This window comes from Micromys minutus (genome assembly GCF_963924665.1).
Source record: "Micromys minutus genome assembly, chromosome: 22".
In the NCBI taxonomy this organism is placed as follows: domain Eukaryota; kingdom Metazoa; phylum Chordata; class Mammalia; order Rodentia; family Muridae; genus Micromys; species Micromys minutus.
The window spans coordinates 36,823,915-36,844,261 of record NC_137957.1 but is presented as its reverse complement, the minus strand read 5'-3'; the positions used below and the strand labels follow the sequence as shown (position 1 = coordinate 36,844,261).

Here is a 20,347-nt window from a genome sequence, read left to right as displayed (position 1 = left end):
TTTATGCTATATAGAAAGAGCAACTGCATACTATTGATATCATTGTGGTTATTTGGAATGAAAAGATTTGTACCTTCTTTAGTTGTTACCAAATATTTGTAGTGTTTTAGGCATCTAAAAAAGCTAAGACAACAATATTTGGCTTAGACTGATTTATTTTTATCAATGAGTAGTTTCTTGGTTGTTCCATAAATAAGAAACTATCTAGATTCTCGATCATTTGGGTTTTTTAACACAATAGTCCTTGAATATTATGGATATTTAAAATCACATTTAGCTGTTTATTTTTCCCTTACAGTTTTATTTATCTTATTTAGGTATAATTTTATTTAATTTTAATAGGAAGATGAGGAAAGACCCATTCAAAATTTAGGAAGCTGAGGCACAGGATTTGTCAAAAATTTCACAGGCATCAGCTAGCTTAACAGTAGAATTCAGGTACCCCAACTTTTATATCTCAGCTCACAGTTTAGAGTTTTAAGTTTGAAGTTATCAGTGACTCGAGGTTATTACTCTTGATTAGTGGCCATCCAATGGCTTCAATTTTATTAAGAGTTGAGCTGATTGATATAGTTTGTGATTGTAAGGCTTCTTTCAGATATGTAAGTATGGCGGATCAATGGCCTGTAAACATTTTGTTGTGAAAAATGGAAATGAGAAGTGATCATGATACCACTTCATGTAAGATGCAGGATTAGCATGTTGAGAGTAGTGCTGAGGTTTTCAGTCCTATAGGTCAGAGTTTCTTTTGGAATTAGTTGTTGTGTTTACTTGATGATGATTGTGTGTCTTCTTCGGCCTCATTTGATAGTTTTGTGGTCATTGATCTAGAACTCTTATTACTAATATATTTTCCTCTTATAAAAAACAAAATAATTTTAAAGGGTTGTTATAGAGTCTAGAAAAGTAAGACTTTCTGTCCTTTCCTGTCCCCAACTGATGGCTCACTGTAGAGTCTCAGTTACTGTGCACAGGCATAGTACTGTAGACCATAGCACTGGGTGAGGCAACTGTGGTTTCTGAAACAGCAGAGAATAACTTCAATTAGAGTTTATAGGAGTAGCAAATGTAATTTCAGAGTTTCAAAGTGGAGTTTTACAGTCTAGTCTGGCGTAAAAACATGAATTCACAGAGTAAAATTCAGGCATCAGCTATCCAGTTGTACTTGTGCACTTTGCTGTCATGCCCTTTTACAGCAGTCAGGTCAGCCATCCCGTGATGAGTGAGTGTGCCAGCAGCATATGTTTACTTCATGTTTGTGTTGCTCACAATAATGGTAATGTGGGGTGTGTGTGTGTGTGTGTGTGTGTGTGTGTGTGTGTGTGTGTGTGAGTGGGGGTGATTTAAGGGAAGACTCTGGAAGGAGACACAGGCAGTTCTCTGAGCTGAAGGTCAGTCAGGACTACAAAGGGAGATTCTTGTTCATAGATCGATCACTTGTAGGTAGGTAGGTAGTTTGGTTGGTTTAAAGACTGTGACATAGAAGTTCAGGGCGAAGCACAGAGTGCAGATGTGTAAGCTGCAACAAGGTGTTTAGGAGCCCTGGGCAACTAAAACGATGATGGTGGCTGTAACACACAAAGGACTCTGACAGAGTGAAGCTTCTCTCTGTTGGATGAAGATGCTATTTAGCACTTTAGAGAAGTCAGTGCCTGGCACCAAAGAACAAATTTACTTTCTAGTTTAGGGCAAATGAAGCTGGAGAAGTTAAGTGGAAGCCAATATTCATTTCCCGTTCTGAAAATTATAAGGTCCTTAAGGATTAGACTGAAATCTGTTGTGAATGTGCCCTGTAAGGGAGCCGTGAAGCCTAGATGGCAGTGTACCAGTTCCTGACATGACTTACTGAATATGTTAAGCTTGTTGTTGAGACCTACTGCTTAGATAAAAGGATTCCTTTTTATAGCTTAGTAAGATTCATGTTAATTAATATCTATTATGTAGCCTATGGAATAAGGATTGGTTTTGGTTTTCAAGTTGTATTATTTAAGAAATATACTTCACAAAGTTATAATTCCCATAGATAATAATGCCTCTGAATCTGGGTAGACTAAATCAGAAACCTTATGGGAGTAATTTATTTGAGTGCCAGTAAGAACATTTGTGATTCATAGGAGGGGATTGAAATAGTAACATTAACAAGGGATTGTGAGAAGCTGATTCCAGTCCTCATGGTGACGTTTCAGGACTAGTGGGCATAGCTAGTAACTGTAGAGGTACTATATCTAGTAAGAGTGCTCAAAGTGGAACACGAAGCTGTGACTTCATTTTTGCAGTTTCACAATAAAAGTTGAGTAGCAGAAGAATTATTTCTTATGGATAAGTAAAGAGGGTCCCCGCCACTCTTTAGAGGGTCCCCGCCACTCTTTACTGCTACTGAGCCACAACTTTAACCCAAGAAAGTGGTTCTTGAAATGGAGTGGGTCTCATGTCAAATCAGGGTTACTGCATTCTTTCTATCAACTTAGTTGGTGAGAGATTGATTCCGGCCTTGAAAGTTCTGTTAGGTTAGAGATTAGCAACTAACAGAGCGTATTACTGAAATGGCTTTCATGAAAGGAATCAGTTGATGTGGCAAACTTAATTATTGCCGCATTTAAGACATTACCACAGCTAACCATTAGCCATCAGCACCTAATCAGGCAGCAGCTGTTAACATTGTAATGCCCTCTAAAAAATAATAACTCACTTAAGAGTAATTGTTGTCAGTTTGTAGCAATGTAGTATGTTTTCAGTCACATACACACACCCAGTTTTTTTTTTTAAATTTATTTTTATTTATATTGGTGTTCTGCCTCCACATTTGTCTGTGTAAGGGTATCAGATCCCCAGGAACTAGAATTACAAACAGTTGTGAATTGCCATATGGGTGCTGGGATTTGAACTCAGTCTGAGCAACCTGTGCTCTTAATCACCGAGCAATTTCTCCAGTCCTCCACATAATAGTTTTTTAAAAGATATAATACTCTTATACTGTGGATAGACTATAGCATAAGGAATCCCTCCCACCCCCCAAGACAGGGTTCTTCTGTGTAGCCCCAGCTGTCCTGGAACCTGCTTTATAGACTAGGCCAGTCTTTAATTCAGAGGTTTTTTTCCCTGCCTCTCCCTGCTGCCCAAGTGCTGATATTAATAGTGCATGCCACCATTGCCTACCTGAAAAAGATTTCAGTGTAATGAAAAACCAAAAACAATTGTGAGACCTGCTTTATTAGAATAATTTGTCTTATTTCACTGCCAAAAGCTGAACTTAATACATGTTTCTAACATTTGACTGTAATTGAATTTTCCTGTATCAATTAAAGATTCATGGAATCATGTATTTTTAACCTATACAGATAAAAGCAAACTGACTTTTCCTTAGTTTGTTTATTTTTGGCAGAATCCTTTAGGACTTTTTATTTTAGTCATGCACTTTGTGTGTGAGTGCTTTACCTGCATGTATGTATGTGCACCACATGCATACTTGGTGCATGCAGAAGTCAGAACAGGTGTTAGATCCCCTGGAATTGGAGTTACAGATAGTTGAGGGCTGCCAATGGGAATTCAACTCATGTCCTTTGGAAGAGCAACACATTTTTTTTTTTTTTTTTTAAATCTACTGTGCCATATCTCCTTCCCCCTTTGGAAGTTTTTAAAGTTTTTTTTTTTTTTTTTTTTTTTTTTTCTTAATGAGGACTTCAGGAATTCATATATTCCCATGTGTAGAATGAATTCACGGAAAGGATTCACGTAATAAACATAGAAGAAGATGCCTTTATTTTTATGAAAAGATGTTATGCTTTCTTATATTTGGCTGTAAGTATGAAAACTTCATAAGGATGAAATGCTGAAGCTGCTTATGTAGTCATTCCATTCAGAACCGGGAGAGGCCATGACATTGGACTTGACAGACACGCTAGTATTGTGCACGGTAGCTCCTGAGTATTTAGGTGATCACTAGTTAGTGCCTCTATATGAGCCAGAGAAGGAATGAAAATGCTCCAGACAAAACAATACCCAGGACTCACATGGAACTGGTCCAAATTTATTGTTACATCAGCCAGGATGGAAAATCCCTTAATGCATGATGCATGGAGTTAGCTGTAGACTAAATGTTCTTCTGGTTCTAGCAGGTGTACACATGAGACTTGAAAAGATCAAATGTTTGAAGATATCCTAACTCTATCCCAGGATAAAGATCTAAAGAAATATAAAGGAAATCAAAGGACATAGTACTCAAAAACAAATTCAGGATCTGGTATCCAGTAGACAACAACTTGCAGTTAATAATTGATTTTATATTTAAGAAAGAACTTACCAGGTCTCTATAATATTTGATGTACTTTCTGGCACTTTCTAAATCATTCTATAGGACTGGCCTTATCCTAATATCAAAATTAGTCCTTCTGAGTATAAAGTATTCCCACACCCTGCCCTGCTGTTGTAGTGGGCAGTGCAGGGACTGGGCTTCCTTCTTCACCAGGCAGTCGTGAGGTACTGTGGCCTGACCCTGCTGGTGTTTCATCAGAGGTAGATAGCACGAGGTTCCGATCATGTGGTGATGCTTGTACTGTACTCTCCTTTCACTGGTGAGTTCATAAGAAGCAAAGTAAGACAAACTTTATTTTCAATTCAGTCACAAAAATAGGCTATTTCAAGATTTGATTGAAAACCATTTGTCTCATATCATTTAGAAAGTTGTAAAACTAAATGTAAGATAGCAATAGATGCCAACACTGAGATGATAGATATTACACTCTGTCATTATCTGATAATAAAGGATTTATTTAAAAACAAAACCCAAGCAGGGCATGATCATATATACTTTTAATCCTAGCACTCAAGAGGCTGAGTCAGGAGGAGTTAAGAGTTGAAGGTGAGAGGTCGAGCTCAGTGGTTAAGAATGTACACTGCTCTCATAGAAAAACTGGATTTGGTCCCCAGCAACCATGTTCTGCCTGTGACTCCAACTCCAGAGGATCTGACACTTTCTTTTGGCTTTTGATAGCCAGTCTGTACTCAAGTTCACATTTACACACACACACACACACACACACACACACACACACACACACACACACACACCTATACACATAATTAAGAAGTAAAATATTTTAAGAGTTTAAGCTGAGCCTTGACTACATAGTTCAAAGCCATCTTGGGCTATGCAGTTTGTTGTCTCCAATAAATTAAACAATGGTTGGAAAGGCTGTTTGCAGAAGGCAGGCAGGAATGACAGCATTCTTTCAAGCCAGAAGGAAGTATAGGAGTAGCTTTAAAATACTGAAAACCAAGTCTAGGTGCTTGATTGTAGGTCTTAACTATTTCTTTAACTGTTTCTGTTTGCTACATCGTACAGGCAGTACAAACAAGGATGGATTACAGCAATTGGGTGCATAGCCTTTCCCTGTGCCCAGGGTTATGGAGGGATAGACAGTATTGATCTTTGAAAAAGAAGCCTGCTATTCTTTAATCCCTGATCTGCTTCTGTTCATTTTTACTACTTCAGCTTTTAGAAAAGCCAAATTGGTTAATACCTAACGTCTTACCTGTTGAGCAAGTTTTTATTCTAAAGAGAATAAAGTAAATGTGACTGCAATACAGACAGATTTGGACAGATGTCAGAGAAGAGAAATTAGAGAAAGACCTTTGGAAATTGAGAGGAAGAACTGAGATAAAAACAAATGCAGGACATCAAGGAAAATGTCATGTAGGTTTGATTAAGAGTGGAAGAAAAGACAGAACTGAGGATGTGTCCAGGATCTGCCCCAAGGAGTGAGTCAGGAGTGTTGTTATGCAGTGATTGTATATAACTGGCTCTTCCCCTGCAGAGGTTTTGTGTTTGCAGCTTTGCTGAGCTGTCCTTATCTTTACTATCTAAAACAGTGCTGGATGCGGAATGTTTAGTACTTATGCAAGTGATTAATGAGATTAGTAGTTACAAAGCAATTGTAAACAGTTTGGGTAGGAAGGGTTTTTGATAGTGAATTGTAGTTGAGGAGTAATGTAAGTTCTAATCTAGAGAGCCATTTGGTAGTTGTTGCTTCAGCCATTGCAGGTATCATCCAAGAGCCTCTCAAGCATGTGCACTGCAAAAGTATGACTACTGTTTATCTCACTTGAGGACACTGTTGTCCACACCTGTGCTACTCCTCGTTCTTTACCTAACTGAGCTATCCTACCAATAACAATCGTATATTAACTGTTTGCAGCTGAGGACATAGCTTAGTGGTAAAGCACTACTTAACCCAGCTCATGACTCTGCATTTATTCCCCACCACTGTCCAAACCAAACGTGTGTTTGAGTTACTGTATGCAGATACTAAACAGTATCTTAAGGAACAGCTCAGCCTAAGCCCTTCATTTAAATGAAAGCTGAGATAAAAGTAATGGCTTACTGGTGTGTTCAAGAAACTGTAAAACAATATAGTTCAGCTCCATTGCCCTTGACTGCCTTCTGGAACTTGAAGACTGTTGCTGAAGACACCACATATTTTGTTACAGGACTTGAGGAATCAGGCTGGTTCTACCTGGAAGGCTCTTCCCTGAGTTCTAAGTTCCATAGGATTTTAAGGTGCTCTGCAGGCTGCCAAGAGAGAAAGTAATCAACAGCTGTGGGCAGTTGTAAAGCCTGTGAAGCACATAACCACTGGCCAGCAGGCTGCCACCCAGTACAGTGGGGCACTTACATCTGGGGTGCACCAGCAGTCATTCAGTTGGACACTCAGTAGGAGGGAATACATGCCTACTACTGTAAACACAGCTAAGAACCCATAGAAAGATCATAGACCCTAGATGGTAACCTACTGATATTTTTCTAATAAAATGTAGCTTTCAACTGTTGTAACTATTTACCTTTAGAGAAGTGTATCTCTCATCCTTCATCAAAGACGCTTCTGCAGCAGATGGATATTCTACAGATTTTTTTAAAAAAATTATTTCTTTCTTTTATGTATGTGGGTGCACTGTCTTTGTCTCCGGACACACCAGAAGAGGGCATCGGATCCCATTACAGATGGTTGTGAACCACCATGTGGTTGCTGGGATTTGAACTTAGGACCTCTGGAAGAGCAGCCAGTGCTCTTAACCACTGAGCCACCTCTCCAGCCTGCTACAGAGATTTATATCTGGTCAAAATGTAGAGAGTATGTGACTAGGATGCACAACCTTGGTTGGACCTCTACAGTACAGCCTCTATACCTAAGGCTCCTAGAACATCATGGGGTGGGGGAGATGTGGCAAAACGGTTGTAGAACCAGGACAGTGACTATGCCAGGGATTCTGCGTTCATGAAATCCCAACTGTGTGGTTGCCTACGTGAGATTTATATCACTCAACATGCCAGAGTAGGTGGGGGAAATTTTCTCAAGGCTCTACCCTCTGAGAACTGCAGGCTCCTGAGGGAGGGAGAGTCTGGTTTCTCCAGAGATGAGAGACCCCTGACAAGTTCCCCTTCAGTGAGGTCGGCCTTGCATTCATGTACATATGGGTAACAGTAAGTGGACTCAGTTGGTTTATGTGTGTATGTGTCTGTGCACCTACAATACTTCTAGAAACAATAATTCAAAAAGGAACTGATGAATTTGAGAGCATATGGGGGAGACAGGGGTTAGAGAGGATACAGGGAGGAATGAAAATGATGTAAATACAGTGTGTTTATGTTGGGAATTCTTTAAAAGTTAAAAATAATGTGACTTAATGCAGACTCATAGTTCCTCATATAGGAGGAAGAAACTGAATAAATGTAGTCCAAGAACAAACCTGGGAAAGAATTATTCTACATAAAAGATTGGGGAGGGAATAGGAGAGATGAATTAGTCATACTTTTTTCTGTTTATTTGGTGGGTTGTGTTGTTTTTGTTGTTGTGTTGTCTTGTTTTTGAGGGGAGTGGGCACGGTGCCTGGAATTAAAGCCTGGGGTCTTGACATACTAAGTGAGTGTATCAGTATATACTAAGTGAGTGTATCAGTACATACGAAGTGAGTGTATCAGTACATACGAAGTGAGTGTATCAGTATATACTAAGTGTATCAGTACATACGAAGTGAGTATATCAGTACATACGAAGTGAGTGTATCAGTACATACTAAGTGAGTGTATCAGTACATACGAAGTGAGTGTATCCGTACATACTAAGTGAGTGTATCAGTATATACTAAGTGAGTGTATCAGTATATACTAAGTAAGTGTATCAGTACATACGAAGTGAGTATACTACCGAGCCCTTAGTTGGACTTTTGATGCTTATCTTCATGTGTGAGTTTTATTTTTCTTGAAAAATATGTTTACATACTGGATATCTTTAACTCTATGCTCTGTTAATATCTACCATGTACAAATTCAAACTGGAATCCCTAAGTTGTAGGGCTAAAAAAGATCAGAGAGAGCCTCACTTGGCATTTTGAAGACGAGGAAACAGCCTGTGGAAGCTCACACTTCTTAACTTCCTTGAGAGCTCAGCCAGCATTGTTGCTGTCCCAGTGTATTCCCTTAATACCTTTGTGACTTAGATTGAGCCTTCAGTGTGCATTCTGGCTATAAATAGCTGCTGGTCTTGTTTTTTGTTTTTTGTTTTTTTTTTTTTGTTTTGTTTTTTTTTGTTTTTTTTTTGTTTTTTTTGCAGTGGTTTAATTGAATAATAAGAGTAACCCCAATATAGAGAAATAAATAGAAAAGAGTTGCTGGTGGGGCTGGACTTGTACCTCACTGTAGAGCACTGATATAGCTTGTTCAAAGCCCTGGTGTAATCCCTGGCACCACTCAGAAGATGGAAATTAAGATGAAAAAGAAATAAAAGTTAAAGCTTATGTAGTGATAAGTTATACTAAACTAGGAAGATCACCAAGGGGGGGGGGGGCTTGTATTCTCAGTGCTTCGTTCCTGAATCCTCAGCAGCAAGGGGCCTCTGAAATACCTCAGGTGTTAGGAAACTGTTTGGAGCCCACCGATTTGGAAGCATGTGGCATCTGGCAATGAGAGTTGCTATGGAAGAGAATATTACTTGTATCTTGCCTCTTTGAGTTTCTTAGTGACTGTAATAAATCTTGGAATAGTGAACATGATTAAGACCTGGGCTATAATTACAGGTAGGACGTTAATAAACTTGGCCATTACTTTAAAGGTTCATTGACTGTATTTGTATTCATTTGTACAGATTTTGTGTGAAGTAGTTTCTTGCAGATGATTCATTAGCCTAGACATAGCCAAAGAATTGAGAAGAGTAAGCCAAACAAGTAGGAGAAATGTAGGAGTGCTCATTGAATTGGCCTTGTATGCATTCTTATCATGGGTTTGCAAAGTTTATGTGTTTTAAATAATGATTGTATTGTATTTACAGTTTTGAATTTTAGTCAGCATCTGATTAAGCCGTGTGCCAGACACTGTGGGGAGAGAGTGAAAAATAGGGCAATGTCCTTTTCCTTAAAATTGAGTCATGCTGAGTACAGAATGAGGAACGTGACATTTTAGATGTTTTTCCTTTTTACTTCATTTCCACACCTGAACTTTCATGTTGTGCAGTTTTTAATTTTAATTTACTGACTTGTAAAGCATGTTCATGACTGAAAATTCAATAATTTAGAGCTTGTGTACTTCTTACCGATGACCAGGTTGCGCGGCTGGAGAAGGATAAGGAGGAGCTGCACAACCAGCTGCTCAGTGTCGAGCCCACGAGAGACAGCAAACGAGCGGAGCAGCTTGTTCGGGAAAAGGCCCATTTGCTTCAGAAAGTGAAAAGCTTAGAGGCTGAAGTAGCAGAATTAAGGGCTGAGAAAGAGAATTCTGGTGCTCAGGTAGAAAATGTCCAAAGAATACAAGTGAGGCAGTTGGCTGAGATGCAGGCTACCATCAGATCCTTGGAGGTAAGGTTTTAATTGCTTCCCAGTAGAGTTCGGCGTATGTTTTAAAAGTGCACTTGACAAGCCTTTGGTTTTTAGAACATAAATAAATGCTAGGCAATGTAATGCTGACGCATTTGCTTACTCCCAAGTGTACATGGAAAGAAGAAAGGTTTTGATTGATCAGCAACGGCTGTGCTACTACACTTATGTACTACATAGTTCATTCTTTGGGAGTCATCGTCTGAGTAAAATGACTTTAACTTTTAAAATGTCACAGAATATAATATAAAAAGTTCCCCAATTTTTCAAAACTAAAGTCATCTAAAATCAATAATTATTTTGAAATCATAAATTTCTTACACTATAATTTAAAACCTTAAAGTCATAAATTCTATTTGAGTAGACATATGTAAGTTAAAACAGCTCTTAGCCAAAGTGATAAAAATTAAATGGCTACTAATGCATCCAGATCTTTACTAAATTCTTTCCCTGAGCTCATTAGAGAGAAAACAGTGTTGGCAGAGCCAAACTGGGACTTCTGGAGGAATCACTTAGGAAAACTCTTGGTTTCTATTGTATTCAGACATGCTTATGCCTCTTAATTCCTGGGGCATAAGATGGAGCAGAAATACTACTTTATGTTTTCATTTGTTTTGGTCAGTTTGTTTTTTTTTTCTCCTTTGGAAAAGTCATGAAATGGTTGAGCTGGAAGGAAATTGTAGGGACATGGTTTGTAGTTAATATTCAATTTCAAAATACAAAACGATGATGGGGTAGTCAGATGGTACATGGACTATGTTAGTAAGTTTTGAAGAATAGAAGTCACTTTGGGGGTGGGGGCAGTGGGGAGGATGGAGTCTATGTCGCTCCTTGTTGATTTCCAGAATTAAACTTGTTAGAATCCTGGACCGTCGGACTGAAGCCAGTTTACAGTAGAGCAGTGCAGGTTGCCATTTTGCAGTCCTTAATATATTGGCACAGTGACCGAGTGAGGCTAAGTTGCAGTTGAAGATAGTGTCTGGTCCCAGGGTGAAGTTTGACCAAGGTTGTCTAGAGTGATTATTTTCTGGGTAGGCTGAACGATGACAAAAGACAGATGGCTCATTTGGGACATTTTTCAGAAGAGCCCTATTTAATTTTTATCATTTATCAGAAGAAATGAAAAACAAATACATGACAGCAAATAGTATTTCCTTCTAGTTTTCATGGCTGTTGTTGAACACAAATACCATTTTATATTTGAAGAAAATAATTGTTGTTCTCTGACTTATTTACTGAATAAAGTCCTTTTTTAATACAGTAAACATGCATAGAATTCATAAACCTGAAATTTATCCTGTAAGTGCAGAAACACTTATATCTTGAGTAGAAATGTTTCAAAGCTCTTAGTTTTTCCTCTCTGGTAAGAGTACTTTGAGTATCACTTTGAGGGAATTTATGGCAGTGTAGTGACTTAGTTGTGTGGTAAGGTCAGAAGTGTCTGCCTGTGCTTCAGAAGGTTCCGGGACAGTTGAGAATTTGCCTGTCTCTTCCATTGATTTAAAAAAACAATTCCATTGATTGTGGATTTTCACTTGTTTTATATTCATTTATTTTTGTGTGCACATAGACATGTGTAAAGCCTGTGTACCGTGGCACATGTGTAGCAGTCAGAGAACAGCTAGGGAGACTTGGTGCTTATCTTCCACTGTGTAGGGCCTGGGGGTCTTTTGGGACATTGTAAGCCTCCATGTTACTTTCTAAAATACTCTTGCATAACTGTTGTGAACTAGAAAGTCTGAAAGATGTTAGAATTATGTCAGAATTCCCATTTTAAGGTATGTGAGTACTTTCTCTTCTGAAAGAAATGAATTTGAATTCTACAGGTTTGTTTGAGAAAACTTACTTTAGGAAATGTTAGTGTTGCTTAAGTTTGGAATAATTTTTAATTAGTTATTTTAAATAATGCTTATTTTTAATATAATGTGAAAGATTATGGATATATTTTAAAATATTTTGTCTTGAAGGCTGAAAGGCAGTCAGCTAAACTACAGGCTGAACGCTTAGAAAAAGAGCTACAATCAAGCAACGAACAAAACACCTGTTTAATTAGCAAACTGCATAAAGCTGACCGAGAAATAAGCACGCTGACCAGCGAAGTGAGTAGCTGTCCTTTGCTTCATCAGGAGAGCTTGCAACTGCGGTGATAAAGAAATTTAGTGTTGGAGTAATCCCTGTTGGAATCCTTTTTGACCCTATCATTTTCTCTCTTAACTGTGATGATTTCTAGCTGGTTTCTGTGTTCTCTACCCATGCCGAGCCTTGTATGACCTTCAGGTCTTCCTCAGCCGGCAGCATCCAGCTTCCTTCCTATCACCCACTCCTCCCTCATCAACTTCCTTAGAAAGAGCTCACTCTTGCTGGGGTCTCTGTGCTCGTGGATGAGCTTCCCCCACACAGTTACATATCTTGCTTCCTTCCTTTCTGTAGTGGAAACCTAAAAGAGGCTTGCCTTCCCTGTCTTCAAAATAGTAAAGCGCCATTTCCCCTCTTCTTAATCTTTGTTTTCCTAACCTGCCCTGTTTTTCTTTAATTTAACTCTTAATGCCATCTGATATATTTTTTTAATTTTAAAACATCTTATTATTTTTTATTTTATATGTGTGCCTGCGTCTATGTTTTGCTTTACATGTGTGTCCAGTTCTCAAAGAAGCCAGAAGAGGGCATCAGATTCCCCAGATTGGAATTACGATGCTGTTCTCTGCCCTATAGGTTCTGAATTTGCAAAAGCACCAAGTGCTCTTGACCATGTTTGGTTTTGTTCTTTTTAAAATCTCTCCTGACCACTTTTCTTTTGACTGAATGTCAGCTCCGTGGTGGCAAACACTGCTTTCACTACAGTACTTTAGCTCCTGGGAACACACACATGTAGTATTGCTAATATTTCTCCAGTAACCAGTTTAAAAGCGTGGTTTGCTTGTAAAGTATTCTTAAAAATGTAATTTGAATAGTAAGTCATTTTTATGTCATAAAGTTTTTCTCTAAAATTTAAATTTTCCTCACTAAATACATGCACGCATGCACACTTGAAACCAGAACTAAGATAGCAGTGAGAAAGGTATTTTATGGAGGGTTACTTTGTAGTCAGGCAGACTGAACATAAGGTTTCTGTTTAATCAGTTCTGTGACTTTGAAACTTTAGCATCTACCTCCATAAACATATATATAGAATTGTGGAAAAGTTAAATGAGGTATTATACACAAAGTTCTTTTCATAAATTCTAACAAATACTCTCTAACATACTGCTGCTTTCAGCTTTGGACCTTCCTAAGATCTTGAAAATTTGGTTTCCAAATCAGGGAAGTGTACATCAGAGTGGTTATATAGAATCTCAGTAAAAAATCCAGGATGGCTCACAGGTTTAAAAACAAACACTTCACTGTAGCCTAGTAGAGATGTATGTGCTTTGACTAAAGACACTGTCTAGTCATTATACAGTTGTTGGCCAACAGTTTCTAGAGACGGCTTATGGGCTGTGTAGACTGAGAGACGAAGTCACCCCAGCGTAAGTGTAACGGCTCCACTGGAAAGGCGTTTCTTACCATGACCTTAGGTTACAGTCTATTATCTTTTTTTCCCCTTTTAAATGGATTAATTTTGTTATTTGACAGTTTTATACATGTGAGTATTCTCTTCCCTCTGCCCACATTTATCTTTCTCTCATCTCTACTCCAACCCCTATCTCTACCAGTCCCTTTCTTGGAATCTTGACTTTGGGTTTTGTTTGTGACCTCTTTAGTTTAACCAGGGTCATCTGTGGGACACATGGATTGGAACTGTCCCCTGGAACCTGCTAGGGTCAGCAGTGGGTATATAATTGAAGGCAAGAATTTCCCTCTTCTTTCATCTGCCATTGCCTTCTCCATCTAGACCTATCTGTCAGCCCATTCTCATGAAGACACAGTTAGTTCAGGTCCACACAGCTGCCATGTGTTTGTGATTGCAGTGTCCGTACTTCAGATGGCTTTGTGCTGCTCTTCTTCCCGTCTTAAGCTTTGTCATTCCTTTTTACCCCTCTTCCTCAGTGTTCCTTGACTTTAGAGGGGGCCTCTAATCTGTCACTTATTCCCACTGTAGTCATGAGTCTTTGTATTCACTATCATTACCTGGAAAGGTGCCATTTGTCTATATATTTAGAAGGCAGCTCGATGTAGTACTAGTTTTGCTAAACAACTGTATTTAGTTCTTCCCTGGTATTTATTCACCATGGGTTTTTAATCAGGTTTACAGTTCCAATCAATCCCGTCTGTGGACTGTGTCTCAAAACTGAAAGCAGTCACTCCTGTAACAGTAGTACCTCTGTTGCACAAGTGCGCACATCTTCCCTGACAGGCTGGCTTTGTAGATAGTAGGATTAATACCTAGGAAGACCCTGGCTGCCTTTTTTCCCAGTAGCCTGCATAGCAACTCTGGAACTATGAAAACTAGCTGACATGGAGGGAATCCGCACTCAGCTCCAGCTTGATTTCTCTATGCCATGAATGTATGTGTGGAATCTTCTGCACGAGTCTGATCTAGTTTTGGTAGGTGACCAGGAGGAAAAGTTTCGTATCACTGAAGAAGAAGAGGCAGAGAGAATGTCAAAGTATTGATCTTCCTGACCAGTCCCACCCATAGTACTGGGGATTTTGTTTAGTAACCGATGGCCTCAAGGATCAGGTTTTCTTTTTCTAGCCTTGCAGGGTACTTCGTTTAGAATCCCCCCCTTGTTCATAGGTTTCTGCATAGATGTTTCATACCCTCTTTGTTTTCACTGCGGCCATGTAACAATCCACTCATCTTGATCTCTTTCTTGTCATCCTGCAACTTTGTGACTATGTAATTTTTTCTACAGAACAAGTATATACTAATCATATAGACTTAGCATATTCTTGTCACCATTTTCATACAGCTAAACTGCATTCTGCTTTGGAAAATGACTGTATTAGTGTAAATTTAACTTTGAATCTTTCTTTCAAAGACTTGTGATAAAATTGGACTTTTGTGATTGAAACAGTAATTTTAGATGTATTGGGTGTCACCCTTGGAAGATAGTCTACTTAACTTTATTTCCAATAAAAGCCAGCAAGATGGTAGTTAGTAAATTTAATTAGTGGTACCTCCTCATGAGTGTTGTCCTCTGATCTCCATACATGCACCTTGCATTTGTATGCCCCTTGCCCAGTTATTAAATGTAATTTAAAAATTCATATTCCTTCATACTGCAGAATATACATGTAGTTACCTTTTATTTTTCTTTCAGTTTATAGAATTCAAGTTGTTTTGTAGCTGATGTTTCATTTAATTCAGCTGACATGAATGATACTAAAAGTAAAATTAAGCAAATAAAATATTTATTATTTATGTTGGTTATTTATTTGTTTATTTTGAGGCAGGATTTTTTTTTTAACAAGACCATCATCACAACCTAGATTTATTACAACTGACCTAAGGCAAAGGGTAGACTATTCCATAAACACGTGGGCTCCATGGCTATGTCTTAAATAGAGGAAGGATTCAAACAAGAATACAGGATAAAATATTCCAAAGCTCCAAGAAGCAGTTATGTTACTGAGTTACATTTTTACAGACAAATAAGGCAATGTCTCTGCACATCAACTTTTTGATAATTTTTATATACTTTCATATGGTACAAGAGAAAAATAACCAGAGCTCACAATGTACAGTTCTTATACTATTTCACAGTTTGTGAACACTGTACACCCTTTTGTTTTAATAAAGATACATTGTAATAAATTCCTTCCCCTTAAGTTTGTAGTTTACAATAATCTTATGATTAATACACTACAATTGTTGAGGCAGGATTTTTATTATGTAGTTTTGGCTGTCCTGGAACTCACAGTGTAGACAAGGGTGACCCCAAACTCAATGAGATCCACCTGCTTCTACTTCCCCAGTGCAGGGATTAAAGGTGTACACCACAGCACCCAGCTGCAAATAAAATCTTCAAAGGTTAAATATAAATGTATACCTATATTTTCTTTTTTCTTCTCCCCACCTCCCTTTTTGTGGTATTAGGAGTTGAAGTTATGTTTCTGTGTGTGCTGGGCAAGCACTCTACCAATGAATTACATTTCCAACCATAGGTATTAAGGTATTTAATTTTAGATACTATTAGTTTGTAAGTTTAAGTTTAGGTTGTGTTTAGAAAATATGCTGTTCTGGACTAAGTAATGAAATACAAAGGAGAGACCAGGGGCTTCGAATATATTTTGGATCCTAACTCATTCATTTTATTTCTAGTGTATCCTTAAACAAGAAAATTAAGAATATAAAGAAAATGTGTGTGTGTGTGTGAGTGAGTCTGTCTGTCTAATTTTATGACTGGTCAGTAACTGTGTGACCTTAGGCAAGTTATTTCATGTCTTTAATATTCTGTTGTGGGATCCAATTTCATAAGTGCAACAAAGCCTTTTTCTGTTGATCAGTAACAATCCTTCCAACTTTCTATAGTATAAACCCCACTAGAAATCAATTAGTGGTGTGGCTTCTTCCTGACTTGAGTCAGCAGATAGAAGGAAATTAAATGTCTACATGATAAGAATTAAGCAAAATTTCAACAGCCTCCCCCTCCAAAAAATAAAATAAAATAAAATAAAACACAAAGTAGTAAATTCTGGTTATAGGGAATTCTCAAGTTTTTCTTCAAATCTGTTATAGATTGTTTTCAGTTTTGTTCAACAGTATTTGAGTATTCAATATGTATAGTACATTAAATCTGAGTAGTCTTACTGGGTTCCTGAAATAACTGGAACTATAAATGAAGCAATAGAACATTGGATGTGCTGGGCTTCAGTGAAGGCTTCTAATTCTAAGTCTTGGGGGTGGGAAGGGGCATTGAGGGGATTGTGCAGCACAGTTTTTCCTACTCCTCTGACTGGGCCTTACCTCACTTCTGTGTTCTGCACATACACACTTCATTATTGTTCCTTCTTTGTGTAAGTTAGAGAATAAATAGTTGCTTATTCCACTGAAGGAAAACAGCAGTTTGGTATTACTTCTCTATGCTTGTTCATTAGCAGCACTCTGCTGAGAATTGCCTGTGTTTTTAAGACACACTTGAAGTAGTTTGCATATAAATGGAATATTCAATACATTCTTCAACTTCAGACAAAGTAAGTTTCATCTGAAATTTTATATGTAAAAGGATTGCAGGAAGGTTAGTTTTTAAAATATTTCTAACGTGTGTCACAGTTTTCTTTGCAACTTGAAATTTTCATCAACATTTTGCAGTCCTTGCAAATGGCTGTTTGCAATGCAAAGGAACACCTGGGGTATGTTTGACTAAGTTATTTAAATTTGTGAATGTTAGGCTTTAGAACAAAGCTATAACAGTATCAGTGGCTCAGATGAAAGGGACTAACAGTTGGCCTAAAAATGATATCCTTAATGATAATTCTATCCAGTGAAGAACATTAAGTTACTTCATGAGGTTTTCAGTCTTTAGAAATCGAAGTTAAATAAACCATCCCTCAGAACTGTGATGATTCATTTATTTAAGGAAGCTACACCATCTCACAATGTAGAGAAAGCCAGAATTTAAGTGTCATCTCTTTGGAGTTTATAGTCAGAGCTTCTGGTGTAACACATTTTAAAAATATGTATTGTTTCTCCTGCATATTTTTTTCTCGGTTTTTGTTTTGTTTTAAAGTTTTTGAGTTTTACACATATGAGTGCTTTGTCTGCATGTATGTATTTGTGCCTTGTGTTTATGGAGGTCAGAAAGAGGATATTGGGTCCCCTCGATGTGGATTTATAGACAGCTCTGAGACACCATGTGCAGGTATATCCGATCCTGAGTTCTCTGAAAAAGCAGCAGACATCAGCCCCCTCTCAGTTTATAGATTTTTGAACATTTATAAAATTCCTAATACCACCACTTAAAATTCTGTTTTAGTCTTGGTTGATTGAGTATTTCCTTCTCTGTTGGCAAAAGCATAATGTGTAGCTCTTGAATTTAGGTTTCTTAGGCGTTGGAATCCTGAACACAGAGGTATGATGGCCATGGCTCTGCAGATATCTGACCTAGTCATTTCTGTGCTTGCTGGAGTGGAGGATACAGGTCATGGTCCAGTATCTTCCTCAGCTGTTTCCCATCTTATTTCCTGAGACAAACTTCCTGGCTACAGCTGATTTGAGTAGCCCCTGCGATCTGTCTGTCTCTGCGTCCTCAGCTCAGGGATTACTGGCGTGCCACATGATTTTTAACATAGTTCCTGGGGATCCACACTCAAGTCTTACACTTGTAAGAGAGACAATTTACTCATTAAGCTAGCTTCATCACCCATTTTCATGTTTTTAATATACCTTATATTATCTTTTATTTTTGAAATTGGACACATTTTGAAAATTTAACAATTACTGGTTCTGTAAGTAAATTATTTTAAGAATATAGAAATATGGCACCAAAGAAGCCAGAATTTAAGTATTATGTCTGGAGTTTATATCCAGAACTTCTGGTATAACGTCGTTTTCAAAAACTATTGTTTCTCTTGTATTATTTTTTCTCAGTTTTTTGTTTTGTTTCAACACTTTTGAATTTTACTTGTATATATGAATGTTTTATCTGCATATTTATGTGTGTGCCTTGTGCCTATGAGGATCAGAAAGAGGATATTGTCTATCATATTTTTATAATTAGTTTTTTAAAAGAATTACAGATTATTAAAATCTGTTTTCTGCATGTGGAGGTTTTGCCTTCCTGTATGACTCTGCACACCATGTGTGCCTGGTGTCCACAGAGGCCAGAAGAGGCCATCAGATCTCTCAGGACTGGACTTACAGAGAATTAATAACTGCCAGGTGGGCTCTGGGAACTGAGCCCAGGTCTAACCCGAGCTACCTCTCCAGTGCCACGAGTGTTACTGTTGGAGACAGTCTTTCACTCATTCTGAAGACATGTCAGCTAGACTGGCCAGCCAGCTAGCCAGCTCCAGGGCTTTGCCTGCTGTGCCTCCTACACTGGGTTACAGGAGCACCTGGCCGTTCCCAGCTTTTGAGGTAGGTACTTGGATCTCAACAGTTTCCCAGGCTTGTGCAGCAAGCACCTTGCTGACTGTCCCAGCTTTCCAGCCTAAGGAATGTTTTCTTTATTTTAGTAAAATTAAATTTTTATGTAGTTTTTCTTTAGGTTACCATGAAATTATTCAATATTTTATGAAATTACCACCTCATTAAAAGCAACTATAGTGTGGTTTAGTGAACCTTTGTGTCACTCTCAACGCTTTACAATTAGTGTGTAATATTTTTTATGTCACTGTCATTATTCTAATACTATATTTTCTCAACATTGTAATGTCCATGTCAGTTGTCCTGAAGATTATGGCATAGTAAGACATCTTAAGTATTGAGAAACGCCAACAGAAGGTTGCTGTTCTCTATCATTTAGTATTATATAAACTAATTTGAAAGGATCTTTTTATTGGAATTAGCAACATAAAGAGTAAAGTACATGTGTTTTTGTTTTCTTGAGATATATATTTTACATGAGACCATTCTGTGCAAAGTTTTCAATACCATTTGTAGACAAAACCTCTTCTAATAAACACCTTGGATTTATTAGTCTGTGGATGCTTCCTCTTGACTCTCGGACCCTTATGGATGTGTGTCTTAGCTCTCATCTTTGTTGTTGGGTTCTCTTGGACTCTGCATAACTTATCCTTTTCTACTGTTCCACGTTATGTTTCCTTCTGTATCTTTTTACTCCATTTCTGTGATTTTAAACTTTGGTATACATCTGTTGTTAGTTAAAGCCTACTGCCTTTGTACATAATTTTAGAAGCTTGTGGAAAATGTTAATAGTATGGGTGATTGGAAAGACAAAACTTTTTTATTTGCTTCTGTATTTCTGGCTTCTAGAACTGTGCCTTGCACATTATGGGTATTTAGTAAATATATGTTGGATGAAGGAATACTTCTTATGAACAAGAATTATTTGCTAGGACTATTTAGACTAAAAATGATATGTGATGGATTAGTTATATGGAAAATATTGGAAATTGTTCACATTTGCCTGGGGCTTTAGAAGATTTTATAATGAAGGTTTTATATGTTTTTTTTTTTTTTAATGTTTTCTTCTAAACACACTTAGTCTCAAGTTCAATTGGCACTTTTTTGGTCTCATTTTATTAATTCTTTTGCTGTGAGCTGGTTTCTTTGTTTTTATTTCTTAACCTAACTCATTTTAAAATTAGCTTTACAAAGTTAATTATTCTGCCTTAAATAGCTAAGCAGCTATTTTGAGCAGTTTGCTGAATAACTTTTTGTCAACTTGACACAAGCTAAAGTCATCTGAGAGGAGGGAACCTCAATTAAGAAAATGTCTTCATAAGATCAGGCAGTAGGCAAGCCTGTAGGGCATTTTCTTAATTGGAGGAAGGCCCAGTCCATTTTTGAGTGGTGCCATCCTTTGGTGGTGGTCCTCAGTCCTATGAGAAAGCAGGCTGAACAAGCCGTAAGGACCAAAATAGTAAGCAGCACCCTCCC

General features: G+C 37.8%; 1 protein-coding gene across 2 annotated transcripts in view; it reads left to right on the top strand.

The window, feature by feature from the left end:
• The window catches only part of CEP83 (centrosomal protein 83), a 112,122-nt gene that overhangs the window by 54,573 nt on the left and 37,202 nt on the right, over positions 1-20,347 (top strand). For both annotated transcript variants that reach the window (XM_080935177.1, XM_080935178.1), the window contains exons 6-7: positions 9,592-9,843; positions 11,829-11,960. In XM_080935177.1, the coding sequence (XP_080791303.1) occupies positions 9,592-9,843; positions 11,829-11,960 (384 nt within the window). The remainder of the gene's footprint in view (positions 1-9,591; positions 9,844-11,828; positions 11,961-20,347) is intronic.